The sequence below is a fragment of the Enhydra lutris genome, unplaced genomic scaffold (assembly GCF_002288905.1).
Source record: "Enhydra lutris kenyoni isolate GAN:26980312 unplaced genomic scaffold, ASM228890v2 scaffoldscaffold38, whole genome shotgun sequence".
In the NCBI taxonomy this organism is placed as follows: domain Eukaryota; kingdom Metazoa; phylum Chordata; class Mammalia; order Carnivora; family Mustelidae; genus Enhydra; species Enhydra lutris.
Genome location: NW_019154122.1, coordinates 8254482 through 8275059, shown reverse-complemented (window position 1 = coordinate 8275059; position 20578 = coordinate 8254482). Strand labels below are relative to the sequence as shown.

General features: G+C 43.5%; 1 protein-coding gene across 1 annotated transcript in view; it reads right to left on the bottom strand.

The window, feature by feature from the left end:
* Nucleotides 1-145: 145 nt before the first annotated feature.
* Nucleotides 146-20578, bottom strand: part of LOC111154709 (F-box protein 42) — a 103683-nt gene continuing 83250 nt past the window's right edge. The window contains exons 5-10 of the mRNA XM_022514562.1: nt 7093-7246; nt 6055-6165; nt 4509-4605; nt 3975-4031; nt 2810-2926; nt 146-1998 (exon numbers count right to left, since the gene is read on the bottom strand). Coding sequence (XP_022370270.1) covers nt 883-1998; nt 2810-2926; nt 3975-4031; nt 4509-4605; nt 6055-6165; nt 7093-7246 — 1652 coding nt within the window. The 3' untranslated portion in view covers nt 146-882. The remainder of the gene's footprint in view (nt 1999-2809; nt 2927-3974; nt 4032-4508; nt 4606-6054; nt 6166-7092; nt 7247-20578) is intronic.

Below are 20578 nucleotides of genomic sequence, written 5' to 3'. Positions count from 1 at the left end.
TCGGCGTGTGTCTGAAAAAAAAAAAAAAAAAACCACCCACATATGCCAAAAAAAAAAAAAAGGGAAAGGCAGCTTCTGAGGATCAAGTCTTAAGGGAACAAATGTGGTTTTTGGCAACTTGCAATCAAAAACGATTGTCAGAAAATTCCGAAAGCAGACACCAATATGTTTTCTGAGACAGAGAAGGAGCGTGCTTAAGACCAGTGGACACTAGGCGGACAGGCGTCTCTGCATTAACACTGCCCCATGGTGATCCTGGGACACACACGTGCAATGGAATTCCTGGCTGGGTAACTTTCCTTGGTTACAAGGACAGAACAGGGCCAGGCAGAGGGCATGACTGCAAAGAGACATTTGCACAGGTTCTGTGTGGTTTTAAAAGGAAGGGAGAAGAGTTCTCTACAGGCTCCTTTCACCCTGCCAGCTCCTGGAGCTCGTGGATCAGGAGGCTCCACATGTGCACCTTACACACGCTCTTTCTTTCTGTAACTCCAAGAAGGCCACATAAAAATTTACGGGGGCTCTTCAGTTGTTCTAGTTAAGTTCTGACATTAGTCTGTTCCCTAAATTCTTGGTCTAGTTACCAGCAAAGTAGAAAAAGGCAGCACAGCCTCTGCTAAAACACAGCAACAAATTTATCTGAACCAGGACGGAGATTTCTCCCTCTTTGTAAACAGAGTTGGCTATATAATATATATTTATATATTGATATATAATTCTTTTCTTAATGGAGTTTTGATCCCAGCCTGGAGTGAGTGAGGTTGGGAATTGGGGTTTTGGTTTATGGGAGTAATTCTGTCCTTTGTTTTCCCAATTCGCAGTCCAAATGCTTGCACGCTGGAAAATTAAAAGCCACAGAAAGGGAAGGGGGTTTAGAACACATTATCTCTTTGCTCGCACAAAGTACAAGGCGTTTGTTTTTGGATAGTACTTCACATTCTGTTTCTTGTCCATGAGTCCTCCAAATATGATGAGTTCACCCCTGCCTTGGACCACTGTATGCAGGCTAGTTTCAGGAGGTCCGACCACAGAACTGCTATTAAATACTTTCCATTTGACCCGCCCCTTCTCCTTGGTGTCTTTAATGTCTAGCACGTACATCTGCATGGGCTTGCAGTTCATACTCTGGTACAAAGGTTTGCCAACATTTAGGGATTGTGGAGGGTGGTGGCCCAGACGGCGGGCAATGGGAGGTAAGGAATGTCCATCTCCTTGGGCAGGCCCTGGGCGGGGAACGGGAACTGTTTCTCCACTGCTCAGGTTCTGGTTCCCAGGAGAGCCTGGAGAAGACCCCAGAGGAGGACTTAGCACTGCCGAGGCTGAGGGGCCTTTGGATGACATTGCTTTGATGGCTTCTAGGCTCCGACGCAGGGCACCTGGGGAGACAGCTCCTGCAAGGGCACTGGCCACGTGTGGTGGGGTGTGTACACCATTCGTCTGTTCAGGAGGGTGTCTCATGCTTCCCCCAACTGTCCTGTTGTCCACACCATCCACAGGATTGCTACTCGAAGCAGGTTTCAGATCCCAATTCAGATCTATTGATCCTAACCTCAGATCTTTCTGATCCGGTAGTGACCCTCGTCGGGGGGCCAAAGAAAGTCCCATTTTGAGGTCATATCCTTCAGTGGTAGACGGAGTGCTAGGAGATAGGGCCTGCACAGGGCTATCCAAGGAAGAGCCACCTATGGCTGCTGTTCCTGGAGACAAATTCCCACCGTTGAGGATGGGAGAGCCATCCCCTCTGGCTGGGGAAAGGCTCCCTTCCCGGGAACTAGAGGGGGTCTGCCTTTGAGCTCTGGGCCTCAGTGTTCCCCAGCGGCCGTTAACACAAGGGGCTTCATCCATACTCCTTACTGGAGACTGTGAGCGGTACTCTCGGGTTTCAGGAACCAGGGCTGGAGGAGTGGCACTGATCGGCGATGGGCGGGAGTTCAAACTGGGGCTCAGTGGGGCTCTCCCACTAGGAGCCTGGCTGAAGACCACCACACACTGCCCCACCTGGAAGACAAAAGACCTGTGTTCAGTTCTGATCATTCATTTAAGCCTCAAACATTTTATTATGAGCACCTGGGCAGGCCAGAAGGGGAGACAGACATGGGAACAATCCATGGCTGAAGCATGACAAGTGCCATCATGAGAGGTGTGTGTACAGGACAGGGATAGGGTGAAGGAGGAATCAGTTTTTATTTGGGGACCCTGAGGAAAGGTTCACAGACAAAGAGATGCTTAAAGCTGGCACTTAAAGGATCAGTGGTGGGGGCACCTTGCTGACTCAGTCAGTGGAGTGTTCAACTCTTGATCTTGGTGTCAGGAGTTCGAGTCCCACGTTCAGAGTAGAGTACATAAATAAATAAATAAACTTGGGCACCCAGGTGGCTAAGTCAGTTAAGCGTCTGCCTTCGGCTCAGGTCATGATCCCATGGTCCTGGAATTGAGCCCTGAAGCAGGCTCTCTACTCAGTGGGAAGCCTGCTTCTCCCTCTCCCTCTGCCCTCCCTATGTGGGGAGGTACTAGTATGTCTGCAGCCACATACTAGTACCTGACCCCCAACACCCAGCTCATGCTCACGCATGTTCTCTCAAATAAATATACTTAGAAAAAGGAAAAAAAGGATCAGTGGGGCCCACACAGGTTTCCCATCTAGAAGTTCACATATGAGTAATGCCCAAAGAACAATGGTTAAGGTCCACTTCTTTTATGACATCAAGATGTTTTTTATTTCCACACAAATTTGCTTGGAAATCTGACAAGCCAATTAGGCTTTACAATTATGGCCCTTCTCTCACTGGCCTATCAGTGCTCTGCTTACCCGACAAGCTGGGTGGCACCACAGTTCTGGGGCCCCATGGTCTTCATTTTCTACCTTGAGTGGCTGCCAGGCCCAGGGGCCCGAGTGCATGTGCAATAGCCAAGCATCCTTGAAGAGCTAGAAGAAAAGGACCAAGAAGAGGACTCAGGTGAGGTACACTACACAACACATACACAACACATACACATCACAGGAATCCCAAAGATGTGCCGTCTGGTCTAGAGGGTATGTGGGCTCTTCAGAAGAAGAGCAACATTTGTGGGGCACTTGGGTGGCTCAGTTGGTTAAGCATCTGCCTTCGGCTCAGGTCATGATCCTGGGATCCATGGGTCCTGGGATGGAGCTCCATATGGGGCTCCCTGCTCAGCAGGAAGCCTGCTTCTCCCTCTCCCACTCCCCCTGCTTGTGTTCCTTCTCTCACTATGCCTCTCTCTGTCAAATAAATAAATAAAATCTTTTAAAAACAAACAAATAATTAAAAAAAAAAAAGAAGAAGAAGAAGAAGAATACAGCCACATTTGTGGCCACTCATTCACTCATGCCCTCATCATGCCCTCCTTTATTCACAAACTACGGCTGGCCCGGAACATGGAATTGTGCTTGTAACCCATGAATCAATTTTAAGTGGTTCTCAATTTTGCCTGTGTGTGTGTGTACGTGTGTGTGTGTGTGTGTGTGTGTGTGTGTTGGTGGGGGAGAGGGTAGATAATACATATTCACAACTTTCTCAATCTGCATTCTTCAATAAATTCCATGTAAATTCTGGCAGTTATCAGACTGTTGTTCTGTCCCACCCCTCCTTGAAAAAATGATAGCAGCAAACCATACAGCCTAAAGAGGAAGTGGGAGTAGGAAGAATATAGATAGAGGTATGAATATTAAAGAGACGAATGTCTTTGATTTAAAGCACCTCTCATCCCACCAAAGAAAGAAAGAGGAAAGGAAAGGAAAGGAAGAAGAGAGAAGAGAAGACAAGACAAGAGAAGGAAAGGAAGGGAAAGGAAAAAGAAAGCGGAGTGTGGCCAGAAAATACCATGGTTATATACCCAAAGTGAAAAAGGTATTCCTTCAATAAAAAGGACACATGCTCACAAGGTGAGACAGGGAAGCAAGTTCTGAACCTTTAGCAGCCCGTGCTTTGGAAAGCCACACCAGCAATACTCACAGCATTGGGACCGCCACACCCTCCAAGGATTAAGATAGTTGCATCATCTATGACAATCTGGGGAGAGGAAGACATTTAAAATAAACCAACAAAGACACAGGTATCTGACCTCCTATGCGTCAGTGGTATATGAAAACAGCCTACCCAGAACCCAAATCAGAGTATTCCAGTCACCATAAGTTCTCCATTCTCCCCAAACCATGTCAATTCCGATCCTTGTGAACAAATTACTGATGATTAACCTGAATGGATATATTCCTTGTTGATCAAACATTAATGTGAGCATACATAAAATGCAGGGTTCTCTTGAGAAATGAAACAGCAAAGTAAATGCTTTGGGGAGAGGATAATATAAAGCCACTAAAAATAAATACAACCCATTAGAAGTTGAAAAATAAATACCAGCAAAAAAAGAATGACAAAGTCTCTTTGGCTTATGCATGTTGGCAGCTTACCTGACTCCCTCCTCCCTTTCCCATCCTAACTGGAAGATGCTACAGTGTTTGCTGAATAGTTATTTTAATTCCTGAGCACCTGAGATTGGCCACCTCGAGGATGAGGACTGGGGCCGGAGATGTTCGGCTTGGACCACGCCCACTGCTCAAGGTCAAGGACCCAGACATCGTTGCTCCTATAAGATAAGGACATAAGGTTGAAAGAGTTGGGAGCTCCCAGGGACCACAGAGCTGATATAAATGAAGTTATATTTATATTTTAGTTATTTTTTAAATTATTATTTTTAAGTAAGCTCTATGCCGGACATGGGGACTGAACTCACAACCCTGAGATCAAGAGTTGTATGCTCTACTAACTAAGCCAGCCAGGTGTCCCTGGAAGTTACATTTATAAAGATGCCCAGCAAAGTGTCATGGCCATAGCATTTTAAACTACAGTTTTCTTCCCCTTCTTTCCCTGGAACCCATCTCAAGACCTTCAAACCTTTGCTCTTCCCACGGACCCATGAGGCCTCTTTTGAGTCATGTCTGCAGCCACATACTAGTACCTGAGGTAAGAGTGAACCAGTGATAGCAGGAAATAGCTACTGACCAGGATATAGCTATTCAAAAGCAAAACCACAAGAAAGAGAGAAAACTGATGCAAAAGGTAACTCTATCATTGTCCAGGAGATAAATATTTATTGATTCTGGCTACAAAAGTAATTTTACCGTGGCTCATGGAATCTGCAGTTTTATCAAGGACAAACTGGCATCTCCAACCCCCAAGGGGCCGGTATGGCCAGGAGAGACTCCTGGAAGGCAATCTCTATTTTACCGTCACCTCACTAAGATCATTGACTCATAAAGAGGAAAACAGGAATAAGAACTCTAAGCCCTAAACTTTCTCATCTGGGGGGCAGCTCACAGTCTCTCCATAAATGTTTTGAAACAGGAAGATGGGGAATACCTTGTCTAACAGAGAAGAGAATTGGATCTGGAGTGTTTTTACTTCTGACAGCTCATCGACTTCCCTCTCCTGACCATTAATGCAGCTACCACCAACTCAGAAAAAGAGTGATTCAGATGGAATGCTCTGGTTCTTGACTCTGGCCTGAGCTGGCCAGCTGTGGCCAGAGGTGGTAAGGACAGAAGGTAGGGAGCACAGTCTCACAGAAGTGCACTGGACCTGAGAGTTTTCCTGCTCCTACCCACTCTATCAACCCATCTCATTTGGAAAACGAACCATTTTCAACTTGTCCTGTCAATCTACCTCTCTTCTCTAAAGCCCAAAAGGGCACAGGCTGGGTAATAAAGGAGAGAAAGTAAAAGGACTTTTTGCTTCTTAGACGGTAGCCTTCTGTAGGCACGGGGAGAAACAGACAGGGTGGAGACTACATCAGAATTTGATCCCACTCAATGAACCACATACCAAATAAAAAGATTCTACACGGCTCTAATTTTATGGAGGAAGTTTTTCAACCTACTGCTCTGTGATTCGGGGATCAAAAATGAGAATGCTAGGAAGCAACAACAGGTTGGATCAGAATCATGCTGAGAATACTGACCTGACTAGTTCACACTTCTGACCTGTTATTCCCAGGAGTATTTACCTTCAGGCTGACAGACAAGCCAAATAAACTTACATTTGCCGGGATCCTAAGGAGCCACCAAAGACAATCATTTTATCATCTATCACACAGGAGGAATGGCCAGCCATGGGAGGTGGCCCATGGGTTGTCACAATGCAGTTCCACCTAATATAAAAAGAGAGGAGGAAGCCAAGAAGTAAGCACCACTTGTATTGGGTCTTAAGTATTTAAGATGGAAACAGTAAGTAGGTATCCACTTAAAATGACAATCCTATCACCTTCAGTAGAGATACTGTTAGGATAGTAAGTGGAAGATGGCAGAAGGTATTAGGGCTTTCCCACAAACCTGCTAAAGCTATGCTCACTTTTAAGTTCTCACTGTGTATGGCTTAGAGGTGGAGTGGACAGATGACCAGAGACGCCATCATGGCTCCCGGGCTGTTTCAGCCTAATGTGCTAACGGAGCACCCCCTTCCACTGCTTTCTACGGTCCTGATCAGCTGCAGCGGCCAAGAGCCCCGTGCCAAGTAGTCCATTACAAGGAAAAAGGAAAAAAAGTCAGGAATCAGTTGGAGACACAGCAGGGAACAAAGGATCATCTGGATCCACAGCACACCTGAGAAATGAGCCACCAAAACTGAAGACATCTCCCCACCCCCACCATTCTCCAAATGGCACATTTATTTTTCTAGGAAGAGGAATAAACCTCTTCTACTTTTTCTCTTTGGAAGAGAGGATCTTAGCTTTAGTTTTTTTAATTCTTTTTTTTTTTCTTCTTTTTCACCTTTTTAAAAAAAACGTTTTTAATATAAGCTCTACACCCAACATACGACTTGAACTCACAACCTGATCAAGAGACGCATGCCCCACTGACTGGACCAGCCAGGCACCCCTAGCTTTAGGTTTTAGGGGGCCCTGTAAACTCTCCATAACTGTCAGCACATCTGTGCATTTGTGAATTTACTTCCTGGAACAGAGTCCAGAGCTTTTACCAAATTCTCAAAAGAGATTCCTGGACACAAAAAATGGAAGTTGTCCATTCATTTGAAATCTTTTATACCAGACTGAAAGGATCTTATCCTTATGGCTTACCAGTTTTTAGAGGGTGAGTAAGTGTGTATTTCATCAAAGAATCTCTCTGGTTGGTGTAGGGGATATGGACTCGGCCGCGTCCAGCCACCAAATAGTACCAGCAGGTCCTTGTACACAACCAGAGTTGCTCCAGCTTTAGGGGAAGGATAGGATCCTAGGAAAGGTAAATAACATGGTGGTTAGGATTCAGGGTCTCATAAGTCATAGGTAGGTTGTCTATAGGTCACCCTTCCCTGAAAGAATCACAAAAGTGGAACCAATAACTATAAAACATAAGGGAAGGAAGAGAACAAAACTGGTTTGCAGATCTGACAGAAAACCATCACCAATTTATACATCTTTTCTTTTCTTTTTTTTTTTTTAAGTATAGTTGACACACAATGTTATATTAGTTTCGGCTGTACAACATAGTGATTCCACAAGTTTATACATTATGCTAAGTCCACCACAAGTGTGCTACCATCTGTTGCCATATATCACTATTATAATACCACTGACTCCCAATTTATAAATTGTTTATAATTAAAACAAGGAAACCTGAGTTAGAGGAAAGTCACTTATTTTGCTTATCTGAAATTAGGGATGAAGAATACCTATCTCATAAGACTGTTTTGAGTATTAAATAATTCATCTGAGAGGCACCTGGGTGGCTCAGTCAGCTTTGTCAGGGTCCTGGGTGTTGAGCCCCACATGGGGCTTCCTACTGAGCAGGGAGCCTGCTTCACCCTCTTCCCTCCTGCATGTGCTCTCTCTCTTTCTCTCTCAAATAAATAAATAAATAATCTTTAAAAAAAATAAAAAATAAATAACACACCCAAAACACATACACAGTGCTTGGCAGACAGCAGGTGCTCAATAAATGTTGATTCTCTTGCCCATCCTTTTAATCAGCTTAGTAGACCCTACACAGCAAACAATGTAAGGAATCTAGGGAGTACGCATACAGGCTAGTACCTGGATGCAACGTAGTAACAGCTGCTGTCTGAGAACCTGGGTAAAAGAGGAGGCACCCTGGAGTTCTCCTTTGTGCTGAGCCACATGTTAGCATGGTGACCTCTAGGCCTCTAGCTGTGGGCCTCGCCAACACAAATGGGGGCAGAATTTCAGGCTCAGTATGAAGGCATTCCAGCGGAGCTGCAGGCCTGATACCAGCAGTGGCTACTAAGGCCCTCCAGGCTAGACTTCTGAGCTGTGTTGACTAAAATCTCGAAACAACAGAAATTTGGCTTATGCTAGAGAACCTGAGGGATAATAAATGTCACATAGAAGCAGGGTTTCTCAGAGCCTGTCTTTTTTTTTTTTTTTTTAATTTATTTGACATATCACAAGCAGGCAGAGAGGCAGGCAGAGAGAGGAAGGGAAGCAGGCTCCCTGCTGAGCATAGAGCCCGATGCGGGGCTCGATCCCAGGAGCCTGGGATCATGACCTGAGCTGAAGGCAGAGGCTTTAACCCACTGAGCCACCCAGGCGCCCCCTATTCTGTCTTTTAAATAACAGTTGCTATTTCTCCCAGCCTCTTACTCTATGTGCCACCTTTAGTTTACCAAAGATCAAAGAAATTTGTCTCAATATCCAGGTGTCAATTAATAAATACTGTAATATTTAAGAAAAAAAAATTGTTAACGCTGCAGGATTCATTTTAAAAAATCTTTTTTTTTTAAAGATTTAATTTATTTGAGAGAGAGAGAGATTGAGAGAACGAGTGGGAGGAGGGGCAGAGGGAGAATCAGAGTCCCTGCACAGCAGGGAGCCCAAGGTAGGACTCCATCTCAGGGTCCTGGGATCATGACCTGAGCTGAAGGCAGATGCTTAGCTGACTGAGTCACCCAGGTGCTCTTAAAAAAAAAAAAAAAAAAAAAATCTTAAGCAGAAAGAATCCCAACACTATATTAAGCTAATAGCAGCTGAGGTGCTCCCATTCAGGTAGAGATCTGGGCCTTCCCCTTCAGCAAGGGATTTTGGGAACGTGGTTTAATAGTGTTGATGACAGGGACGCCTGGGTGGCTCAGTGGGTTAAGCCGCTGCCTTCGGCTCAGGTCATGATCTCAGAGTCCTGGGATCGAGCCCCGCATCGGGCTCTCTGCTCAGCAGGGAGCCTGCTTCCTCCTCTCTCTCTGCCTGCCTCTCTGCCTGCTTGTGATCTCTCTGTCAAATAAATAAATTAAAAAAATCTTAAAAAAAAAAAATAGTGTTGATGACAAAGTCCCAAGGCTGAAAAAGGGAGCAAGTGACTGTCTTCCTTGGGCTCCAACTTAAGAGTAACGTACCGTGATCTACGGAGAAGGAAGCAATCTTCAGAAAATGGAGTGAGTATGTGGCATCAGCTATTCTGAACACTTTCCTAACGTAACAGACATCAATCCAAATAGGATCCAACCACAGAAATGAGGCTTCTCTAGGAATGATTCTCCTGTCAGTTAGCACCACTGACTGAGGGAATGTTGGCTGAGTCCTCCATGAGCTTGCTCCTGCTACCCTCATACCCTACTAGAATCATGGCTAAGGGAGTTAAAGTTCTACTTAAAACTTCTGCCTTCCCATGGGACGCCTGGGTGACTCAGTCAGTTAAACATCTGCCTTTGGCTCAGGACACGATCCCAGGGTCCTGGAATCGAGCCCTACATGGGGCTCCCTGCTTAGCGGGGAGCCTGCTTCTCCCTCTGCCTGCCTGTCCTCCTGCTTGTGCTCTCTCTCTCTCTGACAAATAAATAAAATTTAAACAAACAAACAGAAAAAATTTTTGCCTTCCCAGGAGGAAGCCTCCTAGATTAACCAGAAAACTTAACTGATATAATGGTCTACTTAAAATGCTAATTTTAGGGGGCACCTGGGTGGCTTGGTGGGTTGAAGCCTCTGCCTTTGGCTTCAACCGTGGTCCCGGGGTCCTGGGATCGAGCCCCACATTGGACTCTCTGCTCGGTGGGGAGCCTGCTTCCTCCTCTCTCTCTCTGCCTGCCTCTCTGCCTACTTGTGATCTCTGTCAAATAAATAAATAAAATCTTTTAAAAAATGCTAATTTTACCCCAAAATTATTTGATTTATGAAATACCAAACAATGCTTCAAGTTCTTGACCTTAGTTTGGAACTCACAAATATGATGAAAAAAGTTGGAAAAAGCAAATAAAACATGTAACAGATTCAGCAGAGTAGTTACTAACCTTACAGACTAAAATTTGGATTTGGATTTGAAATACTAGAAATCCTGGTTTTTAAAACGATGGGTATAAAAAAGAAGCAGCACCATTTGCAGTGACATGGATGTAGCTGGAGTGTATTCTGCTGAGCAAAAGAAGTCAGAGAAAGACAAATGCCATATGTGGACTTTAAGAAACAAAACAAATTAGCAAAGGGGGGAAAAGAGAGATTAAACCAAGAAACAGACTCTTAACTACTGAGAACAAACTCGTGGTCACCAAGGGGGATGGGTGGACTAGGTGATGGGGATGAAGGAGGGCACTTGTGTACAGAAGCGCTGACTCACTATATTGTACACCTGAAATAATATTACACTGTATGTTAACTAAGTGCAGTTTATTTTTTTATTTTTTAAAGACTTTATTTATTTACTTGTCACAGAGAGAGAGAGAGTGCGCATGTGCACAAGCAGGGGGAGGCAGAGGGAGCGACAGACAGATGGAGAAGCAGGCTTCCAGCTAAGCAAGGAGTCTGACATGGGGCTCCATCCCAGGACCCTGGGATCACAACCCTAGCCGAGGGCAGACTTCCAACTGACTGAGCCACCCAGGTATCCCCCCAAGTAACTGGAATTTAAATAAAAACCTTAAAAAAAAAAAAGAAAAAGAAATGAAACAGCAGACCAAGGGTCCCCAAAAGAGCACAACATGGGATCAGGAGCATCTCACTGGCTCAGTTGAAGGAGTATGCAACTCCTGACCTTGGGGTTGTTGAGTTCAAGCCCATGTCAGGCCCAGCACTTACTTTAAAAAATAAATTAATTAGATTTTTAAAAAATCATGGAAACAAACAATTTCTAAATGGCCATTTGTATCAAATTTATATCAAAAATTTTTAAAGTGCAGGGCGCCTGGGTGTTCAGCTAGTTAAGTGTCCAGCTCTTGGTTTCGGCTCAGGTCATGATCTCAGGGTGGTGAGTTCAGTCCCATGTCGGGCTCTGCGTTAAGTGTGGAGTCGGCTTAAGATTCTCTCCCTCCCTCTCCCTCTACCCTTCCCCCCCACCATTCTCTCTCTCTCACTCTCTCTCAAATAAATAAATCTCAAAAAAAAATTTTTAAGTGCATATGCTTTCAATCAGTAATTCCATTTCTAAGGATAATCTAATGATAGCTGGACAAAACAAAAAAAGAAATACAAGGATGCTCATTTGAAGTGTTGAAGTAGACAGAGGAATATTCATACAAAAAAATACTATGTGGCAATTAAAACTTACGTGGCTGTCTTAGAACAATCAACATCCAGGCTTTATTAGATGAAAACTGAAAGCAGCAACTGACCATGTGCCTGTGTTTTGAGGTTATGGGGAAGGTGACAGGAAAGGATGGGTGACTTGATTTTTTTTTCCCATAAAGATTTTATTTATTTACTTACTTATTTCAGAGAAACAGCAAAAGCACGAGAGAATGTGAGACATGCACCAACGCCGGGTGGTGGCGGTCGTCGGTGGGGGATGATGGGGTGGAGAGGAGAAGCAGACGGGAGGGAGAGGGAGGGGGAAAGACTCTCCAGCAGACTTCATACTGAGGGCAGAGCCTGGCTCCATCTCATGACCCTGAGATCACGACCTCAGCTGAAAACAAGAGTCGGATGCTCAACTGATCCACCAAGGTGCTCTGGGTGACTTGATTTTTAAGAGAAATTGCAATGACTACTATTAACTACTGCTACTCTAATGATAATGACTAATATTGGTATTTATCATATGCTAGGCACCATCTAAGTACAGTCTGGGGGATTGAGCCCTGCATCAGCCTCCCCACTCAGTAGAGAGTCTGCTTCTCCCTCTGACCCTCTGACCCCCTCTTGCGCTCTCTAACAAATAAGATCTTTAAAAAAAAAAAAAAAAAAAAGCGACTTCTCAAATATCTTGACCTTTTAGAAAGCCAAAATCCTTTTCTCTACTTCCTATCCCAAGGAGTGGGAGAATTCCCTCATCCAGCATTCCCAAGGCCTATTTCATGTCACAAATATACATTTTAATTTCAGCATTTAAATATTATGACAACAAAGTACGGTCATACTTAAAATTAACTGTGTTCCTCCACCTAAGTTTGTAAACAAAGTGGGGAAAAATTACCATACAAGAACAAATAAGGTGGGGGGGGAGGGGTGGGAGGAGGACACACAATTCAACGTACAACCCCTATACAGTTAGTTCAGGAAGGAAAGGTCAAAGATACTGATGTATCGGGCACCTGGGTGGCTCAGTGGGTTAAGCCGCTGCCTTCGGCTCAGGTCATGATCCCAGTGTCCTGGGATCGAGTCCCACATCGGGCTCCTTGCTCAGCGGGGAGCCTGCTTCTCTCTCTGCCTCTCCCTGCCACTTCGCCTACTTGTGCACTCTCTCTCTCTCTCTGACAAATAAATAAAATTAAAAAAAAAAGAAAAAAGAAAAAAAAAAGATACTGATGTATCTTTTTTTTTTTTTTTTAAGATTTTATTTATTTATTTGACAGAGGGAGACACAGCGAGAGAGGGAACACAAGCAGGGGGAGCGGGAGAGGGAGAAGAAGGCTTCCCGCACAGCAGGGAGCCTGATGCAGGGCTTGATCCCAGGACTTTGGGATCCTGACCCAAGCTCAAGGCAGATGCTTAATGACTGAGCCACCAAGGCGCCCCGATACTGATGTATCTTATTTTCTATGACCCAATTATGCATGTATGTTTGTATTTGCTACAAACTGGATACTTTTAAATTCTTGTTACTTTCAGAATCAATAGTGAAGACCCTGTAAAAAGTCCCTAATTTGATCATTTCTAAGGATCTATGTATTTCACTTTTTTTAAAACGGGTTTTTAAAAAGATTTTATTTATTTATTTGATAGACACAACGAGAGAGGGAACACAAGCAGGAGGAGTGGGAGAGGGAGAAGCAGGCTTCCCACCGAGCAAGGAGCCTGATGCCTAGGCTCTATTCCAGGACCCTGGGATCATGACCTGAGCTGAAGGCAGACACTTAACGACTGAGCAATACAGGTAACCCTTGTATTTCATTAAAAAAAAAAAAAATTTATTTTATTTTATTTTTTTTTTTTTTTGAGAAAGCAAGAGCAGGAAGGGTAGGGGAGAAGGGGGTGGGGAAAAGGAGGAGTAGAAACAGATGCCCCACTGAGCAGAGAGCCCACCAGCCACGGGGCTCCATCCAAGGACCCTGAGATCATGACCCGAGCAGAAGGCAGACGCTTCATGGACTGAGCCACCCAGGTACCCTCAGATTTTGAATTTGTTTAAAGCAGAGAGTCTTTTAACTCCTCTCCCAATGATCCTAATTCAAGGTTCACAAATCAAATGAATTAAATTTATCGCGAGGTCAGAGACTGCAGGGGTCAATGAACTTTGGCAATTTCTATAACTTGAAGAACAAATGGTCTTTTAAGCCAAGTGGAGTTCTGGAAAGCAAACAGTAAGTCTCTACTAGGATTTTGAAAAAATAAGAAAACTTATATTCAAATTACATACCTATATTGTTTTAAGGTTCCAAGAAAAGCAAGCTATTTTAAGAGTACTTAAAACTTTCTAAAAAAAACCAAAACAAACAAAAAAACAACCCCCAAAACATGACCACACTGTTAGATGAGGAAATAACTTTTATATGAACTAATCCTAGACAAAATGTGAAGTCAAAAACTTTGAAGAATTTTACATACATGCATGCATTCATCCCATACAGTGGCTAGAATGATATCGTATTTAATAAATTTTTATTAACACACGCCTTCCTACCACACTAGAGACTGATTCATTGGAAATCCGGGGTACATTATAAAGTACTCTGACAAGAGCAGAACCCTCCACAGTTAAGAGGCCCATCATCATCATCTTGGTGACATATACTGAATAAATCCCATTCCCTCCAGAAAATTTATATTTGAAGGATTTATACTATTAGGACATCTCTTGGCACAACTGCAAAATAATGTGGCTACTGAGCCTCTAGACAGAGTCTAAATATCATCATATCACAGAAGTAGAAGAAGAAAGGTTGACATAGGACCGAATGTGCCCATATTAAACCATGTTACTCAGCCTGTTTCCCCAGAGTCAACAGTTAGCCTCACAGGGTTCATTCCCCAAACAATCACACAGCAGGTATCATCAATGGAGCAAATCTCTAAACAAGGCACAAGCCAAAAGGCAGCTGTGGGAAACTGGATAATGAGACAAGCACACTCTACACAGAACTAACATTCCCTAAAATTGCTAATTAGTTCAGATGCTTCCCAAGGTTCCTATGAAATCGTGGAATTTCACATGTAAAAGATAGTGGCAGAATTATGAGGCATTCTTGTTTACTTTTGCAAAGAAGATGGTAAAACAGTGAAGCAATTTCCAATTCTATTTTGGTTTCTTTGCCGCCTTCCCACTGTAGTTTCTATTCACACAGAACCAAGAACTAGGAGAGCAGTTCGAATGTTTGATACAAGATAAAACAAGTATTGGTTCCAATCAGGGATGCCTATAATGTTACAGATGGCTAAAACATTATTTCTATATCTCTATTCCATGACTGGTCTTTATTAATATTATTGATTTTTATTATGAAGGTTTTATAAACAATAGCCACCGTCCCCCTGGAGTGTTAGTTCTCAAACTCCAGCTTATGTTAAAAGCAGCTGGAGGAGTTGTTACAATGCAGATCACTGGGCCTCACTTCTGCCTTTCCTATTTAAGTAGGCATGGGGTAGGGATGCAGAAGTTACATATCTAACAAATATCCAGGTGATGTTCATGTTTGGGGACTAGATTTTGAGAACCATGTTGTAGAGTTAAACCATCCTTGAGTACGTCTGTTAGAAAATTCTCCAAAAGGACATGAACATGGAATATATACAGCCTGCTTTTCTCCTTCCTCCCTGCCTCCCTTCCTTCCTTCCATTTACTTATTTGAGAGAGAGAGGGAGTGAGTAATGTGTGTGCAAGTGGGGCAGGGGGTGGTGGTGCAAGGAAAACACAGAATCTCAAGCAGACTCCCCGCTGAGTGCAAAGGTGGGCTTGATCCCCCCATCCGTAAGATCACGACCTGAGCCTAAACCAAGAGGAGGGCCCTCAACCACCCAGAAGCCCCCTACGGAGTTTCTTCTATGCATACTCAATTAAGGACTATATGGGACCCTTCATCTTGGTTAACAGAATGAGAACAAGGAGGGGTCCAAAGTGGGCTTTCCTCAACAAATGCTTTTGCTCATGGGAGTGCTGAAAAGAACACGCACATTTTCAGTATACAAACATTTCGCCTCATCTACAGGTCACTGAACTTACACTTTGCAAAATAAACAAAAGGAAAAAAAATGTTCTACCTACTGGCTTTCAGGCAAATCACTTTAAGACTTATTTATAGCAACACAGGTTACCTGCTAATAGTTCTCTAGGACTCTGAAAATAGATTGAAGACTAGGAATTAGGGACTTACAGGAGGTAAAGTTTGAAAACGACTATAAGCATGAAAAATTTAACCATGGGACTCACAAGCATACTAATAAATCCAGAAGAAAAGTACTGGACAAAATCTTTTACTTTGCTCAAGGAATTCGAGAATGTTCTGCCTTGTGATTTGCTTTTTTAAGGGGGCTTGGTCTAAACAGGTTCTTAACTGGCAATCGAAAAGTTTTCCTCTGGATGCTTTCAAATATTTTACAGTAATGCTGCTGACGGGAACATAACAGCATGCATAACTGCTGAGGTTCTAGGTCACAGTCCTTACTTCGTGTGAGCAACTCTTCACGTGCACTCACTTTCACAGGGTAGGTCTGAAGAAAGGCACTCCCTCCCGGCTCCACAGGCAGCACCCCAAGTCCTTCCCACATAGGACCAGCCTCTAGGGCGAAGTAAGACCTGACAGACCAGACTGACCTACAATCCTACCGAACAGCTTCTTTTGTGCGGGTACTGCTTCTCCGTGGTAGTCAGGAGCCTTGAGCTGGTGCGTGCACAGGGGTTAGGAGAGATGAATTTTGCTGAGAGAATCCAAGCTGGGTCTTGGGAAGCTGACCAAGCCTTTGGCTTGATAGAGCTGTCTTTTTGGTAGTGTGTGAAGTGGGTGACCTTGATAGCAAGAGTTCAGAGGTCAGGAAAAGAATAATTTGGAAAGGCATTTCCCAGAACACCACATTAGCATCTGAATCAGAAAACCTAGAGGGCACAAGAGGACAGGCTAGCACTTCATAACTTAGGAGGCAAGAAATCCCTCAAAGAAAAACTGCTGGAGTTATAATTTAACTGCTTCTATCTCTAAACTCTTGATTTTATAGGTAATACTTTGTCACAGGAACAAGGAAAGCATGTTTCAGTTTTATCATTTGAGGAACAGAGAAACAAAAGGAAAATTGAGAACACTTTACAATTCCTGAGTATAAAGTCTATCTTGGGCTGTAAACACCTAGAAGACAAATAACTATTCAGAATGGTCTCCAAAGTACACAGAAGGTCCACAGGGGTTCTGTCCGGAACAAATAACAGTCTCTCTCCTGATAGTGAAAATATGTCCAATTTACCATCAATGTGGCCAATAATAATTACAGTAAGTCTTTGCATTTATAGAGATATGCTCAGAAGATACAAAAATATAGTGCTTATTTTACAGAAACAGACAGAGTAGGAAGCAAACAGGAAGCAACTCTTTAGCAAAGTCACTACAGAACCCCTAAACCACTTTCTAGAATTTTGTTCTGGTCAAGTATGCTCTTTAAACTAAGCCTAAAATAGAGATTTAAGTTACAAAGAACATGGTACTGGATACAGAACACTAAATTCTTCTGCACTGGCATGGCCTTCTTTGGGACCTCTGCCAGCACACCCCTCCCATGCAGGGTTAAAGAACCTCCTGGAATGGGAGGGGTACACAGGGAAGGGACATCCTGTATCTACTTCAGTCCCAGAACTTAGCACACTGTGTTGAAATTATCCATTTAGAGTATCCCGATAAGATTTTACTATCCCAAAGGAGAAGAACTATTTCTTAGGAAAATGCTGAACCAAATGCATCCACGGAAACCAAATGGTTATAGATCCCTCCTGAGCTGGGATGAGAAGTGGCTCCAGTGAATCACAACCTACCCTGGAGGCTCCAGCTAGTCACTCAGCAGGGATGAGGCCAAACAATTTTTGGGGTGTCTCCCTTACACTGCCATTTTTTTTTCTTTTCCTATTTCTTTTCTTTTCTTTCTTTCTTTCTTTTTTTTTTTTTTTAAGATTTTATTGATTTATTTGACAGAGAGCACAAGTAGGCAGAGAGGCAGGTGGAGAGAGAGGGGGAAGCAGGATCCCTGCTAAGCAGAAAGCCCAACGGTGGTGGGGCCCAATCCCAGGGCCCTGAGACCATGACCTGAGCCAAAGGCAGAGGCTTAACCCACTGAGCCACCCAGGCGCCCCTTCTTTTCCTATTTCATTCTTCAGTTGCAAAATAGCCAGAAAGGTACTGATTGATATCAAAACAATTCACTGATATTAGACAAAGCCTGTCTGGATCTTGGGTTTCAGAGCATACATTTTATTATTATAATTATATTCACATTTTAAAAAAACATCACTCCTTGAGTCACTTACAGGACATCCAAAACAAGAGGAACTTTTGTAATGGGCATGAGAAACGTTTAGATCCTGTATGCCTGCATATGCCACAGGCATTAACAAAAAGAAATTCCCTACTGGCACTGTTTTCCCTTCTAAATAAACCCACGTGAAAGGCCACTTGATGAATAGGATAGCACTTATCAGCTAAAAATTAACAACATGAAACCGATAATAGTTCCTTGTTACCCTTTCAAGCAGTCTTTTGATTCAATTTCTCCTGGAAGAGAGGAGGGCCACAGTCTGCTTAATCTGTTAACTTGTTAACTGCAGTTCTACTGGAGGTTGGAGAGTGGGTACCCTTTGAAGTAGCTCTGTTTAGAAGTAAAAACAATGTTGCTAGTCATAAAGTTTCTGGCCTGGTATCAAAACAGGAAAATCCTAGTGAGGAGGGAGAGAGCCAAACTGAAATACGGAATAATCTTATTTATTCTCTCCCCTGGAAGACCAAGGTTTACCCAGGTTTGTGCTATGCAAATATTCCCACTCTTCTCTCCAGCAGGAGACAAAGTGTACCCACCTTAGAAAAGCATGTATTCTGGAAAAATACCAGGTTCTGAACTTTATACATAAACAGGAAGGACTCCTTCCTTTCCTAGGGGAACCCACTGGCTCTGCTCTCATGCACACCTCCTGAGACCACCGCAGATCCAGGTTGTTTCCAGGACTGCAAATGGCTAGAGGAGACAAGGAGAAATCACCAACTCATAACAAAGATTAACCAGGAACGGGTCCAGGGATGAGGAAGGAGCTAATAAAACAAAGAAAGTAGTAGCTAAAGTAATATCCTATTCCTTCTTCACAGAGATTAGCACATGGAAGTGGTATCTGGGCCCCTGAGTGCCTTCCTTCTATGGAAACAGAAAAATGTTTAAAATACTTCACAGTCATTTTAATCAAAAGCAAATCATCTTAATAAAAACACATAACTGGCCTTAAAAATAAATTGTAACAAATTGTGAAAAGAATCCAAATTCATTAGTGTGCTACTTCTCTCTTCATAAATTAGATTTCCTTTAAAAATCCATGCGTCCACACATAAGTCCTGGCTTGACATAGTTTATAACATTTTTTTTAAAAGATTTTATTTATTTATTTGAGAGAGAGAGAGGAGAGCAGGGGGAGGAGCAGAGGGAGAGGTACAAGCGAATTCCATGCTGAGCACGGAGTCTGACACGGGGCTCAATCCCACGACCCTGAGATCATGACCCGAGCTGAAATCAAGAGTCAGATGCACAGACACGGGCTTCTTTGGGACTTGTGTGTGACTGAGCCACACAGGCGCCCTTACAACTTACTTTGACCGCGCCGTCTGCTCCCTGGAGACTGCAGTTATTCTCTTCTTGGTGCTTTATATTCTCTTTGTACTGACTGACTGGTTTACTGTCTGTTTTTCCCCAACAGACCCTGCATCTTACTCACGTCCGTACTGCTATAGCTAGGACAGCACGGGCTATAAACAATAAATAAAGGCATGAAAATGAATACAGACAGATGAATGCAATCACTTTGCAAGCTCTGGGAACGTGAGGGTAACTTCTGGCCACTCCCCACTCCAGAGCTGGCACTTCAATATATATACAAAAGTGTCAAATTCATCAGATTCTATATCCCCTCTCCAGCTGAACACCGTATGGGATGGAATCGGAACAGAAGCTAGGAAAAGGTAGGTATTACCATCTCTACTTTAAAGTTAAGGCAAATGAGATGTTAAATACCCCATTTAAGGTCGCCAGTTACTGAGCAACAGACCTGATGCAAACCTGTGTCTGCCTAGCACAAAAACCAAGTTCTTAACGGTGTTACCCACCAGCCTCCCTCCCTCTCCCAACACATTCCTCCCATCACTTTAGGTAGGGACGCCCTCATTATGAGCAGTACCTTTAATTACTGGACACACAGTCTTTCCTCCTCAACCCTCTGTAATACTTCGCTGTCTACCATCAGATCTTTCTATTTGGAGCAGGACTAAGTGAACAGAGAACTCTCTGGGATACTCACCATATCTAGAATATTCTTTTTCTTTTTTTTTAAGTTATTATTATTATTACTTTGCAATAATCTCCACACCCAATGTGGGGCTCAAATTTACAATCCTAAAATCAGGAGTCGCATGCCCTACGACTGAGCCAGGCAGGCCCTGCCCCTTAAGACCTAGTAGGTCTTTTTTTTTTTTTTAAAGATTTTATTTTTTTATTTAACACAGAGAGAGATCACAAGTAGGCAGAAAGGCAGGCAGAGAGAGGAGGGAAGCAGGCTCCCCACCGAGCAGAGAGCCCGATTTGGGGCTCGATCCCAGGACCCCGAGATCATGACCTGAGCGGAAGGCAGAGGCTTAACCCACTGAGCCACCCTGGCGGCCCAACACCTAGTAGGTCTTAAGAAATGAATGATATGGGGGCACCTGGGTGGCTCAGCGGGTTAGGGCCTCTGCCTTCGGCTCAGGTCATGATCCCAGGGTCGTGGGATCGAGCCCCACATCGGGCTCTCCGCTCGGCGGGGAGCCTGCTTCCCCCTCTCGCTCTCTCTGCCTGTCTCTCTGCCTACTTGTGATCTCTGTCTGTCAAATAAATAAATATAAAATCTTAAAAAAAAAAAAGAAATGAATGATATGTCCGTAAGCTTATATAAGAATGTTAACTCCCAACTATATTCAAAATGGAAATAACTCCAACATCCATCAACAAAAGGACAGACGAAAAAAAAAGTATATTCACGTCATAG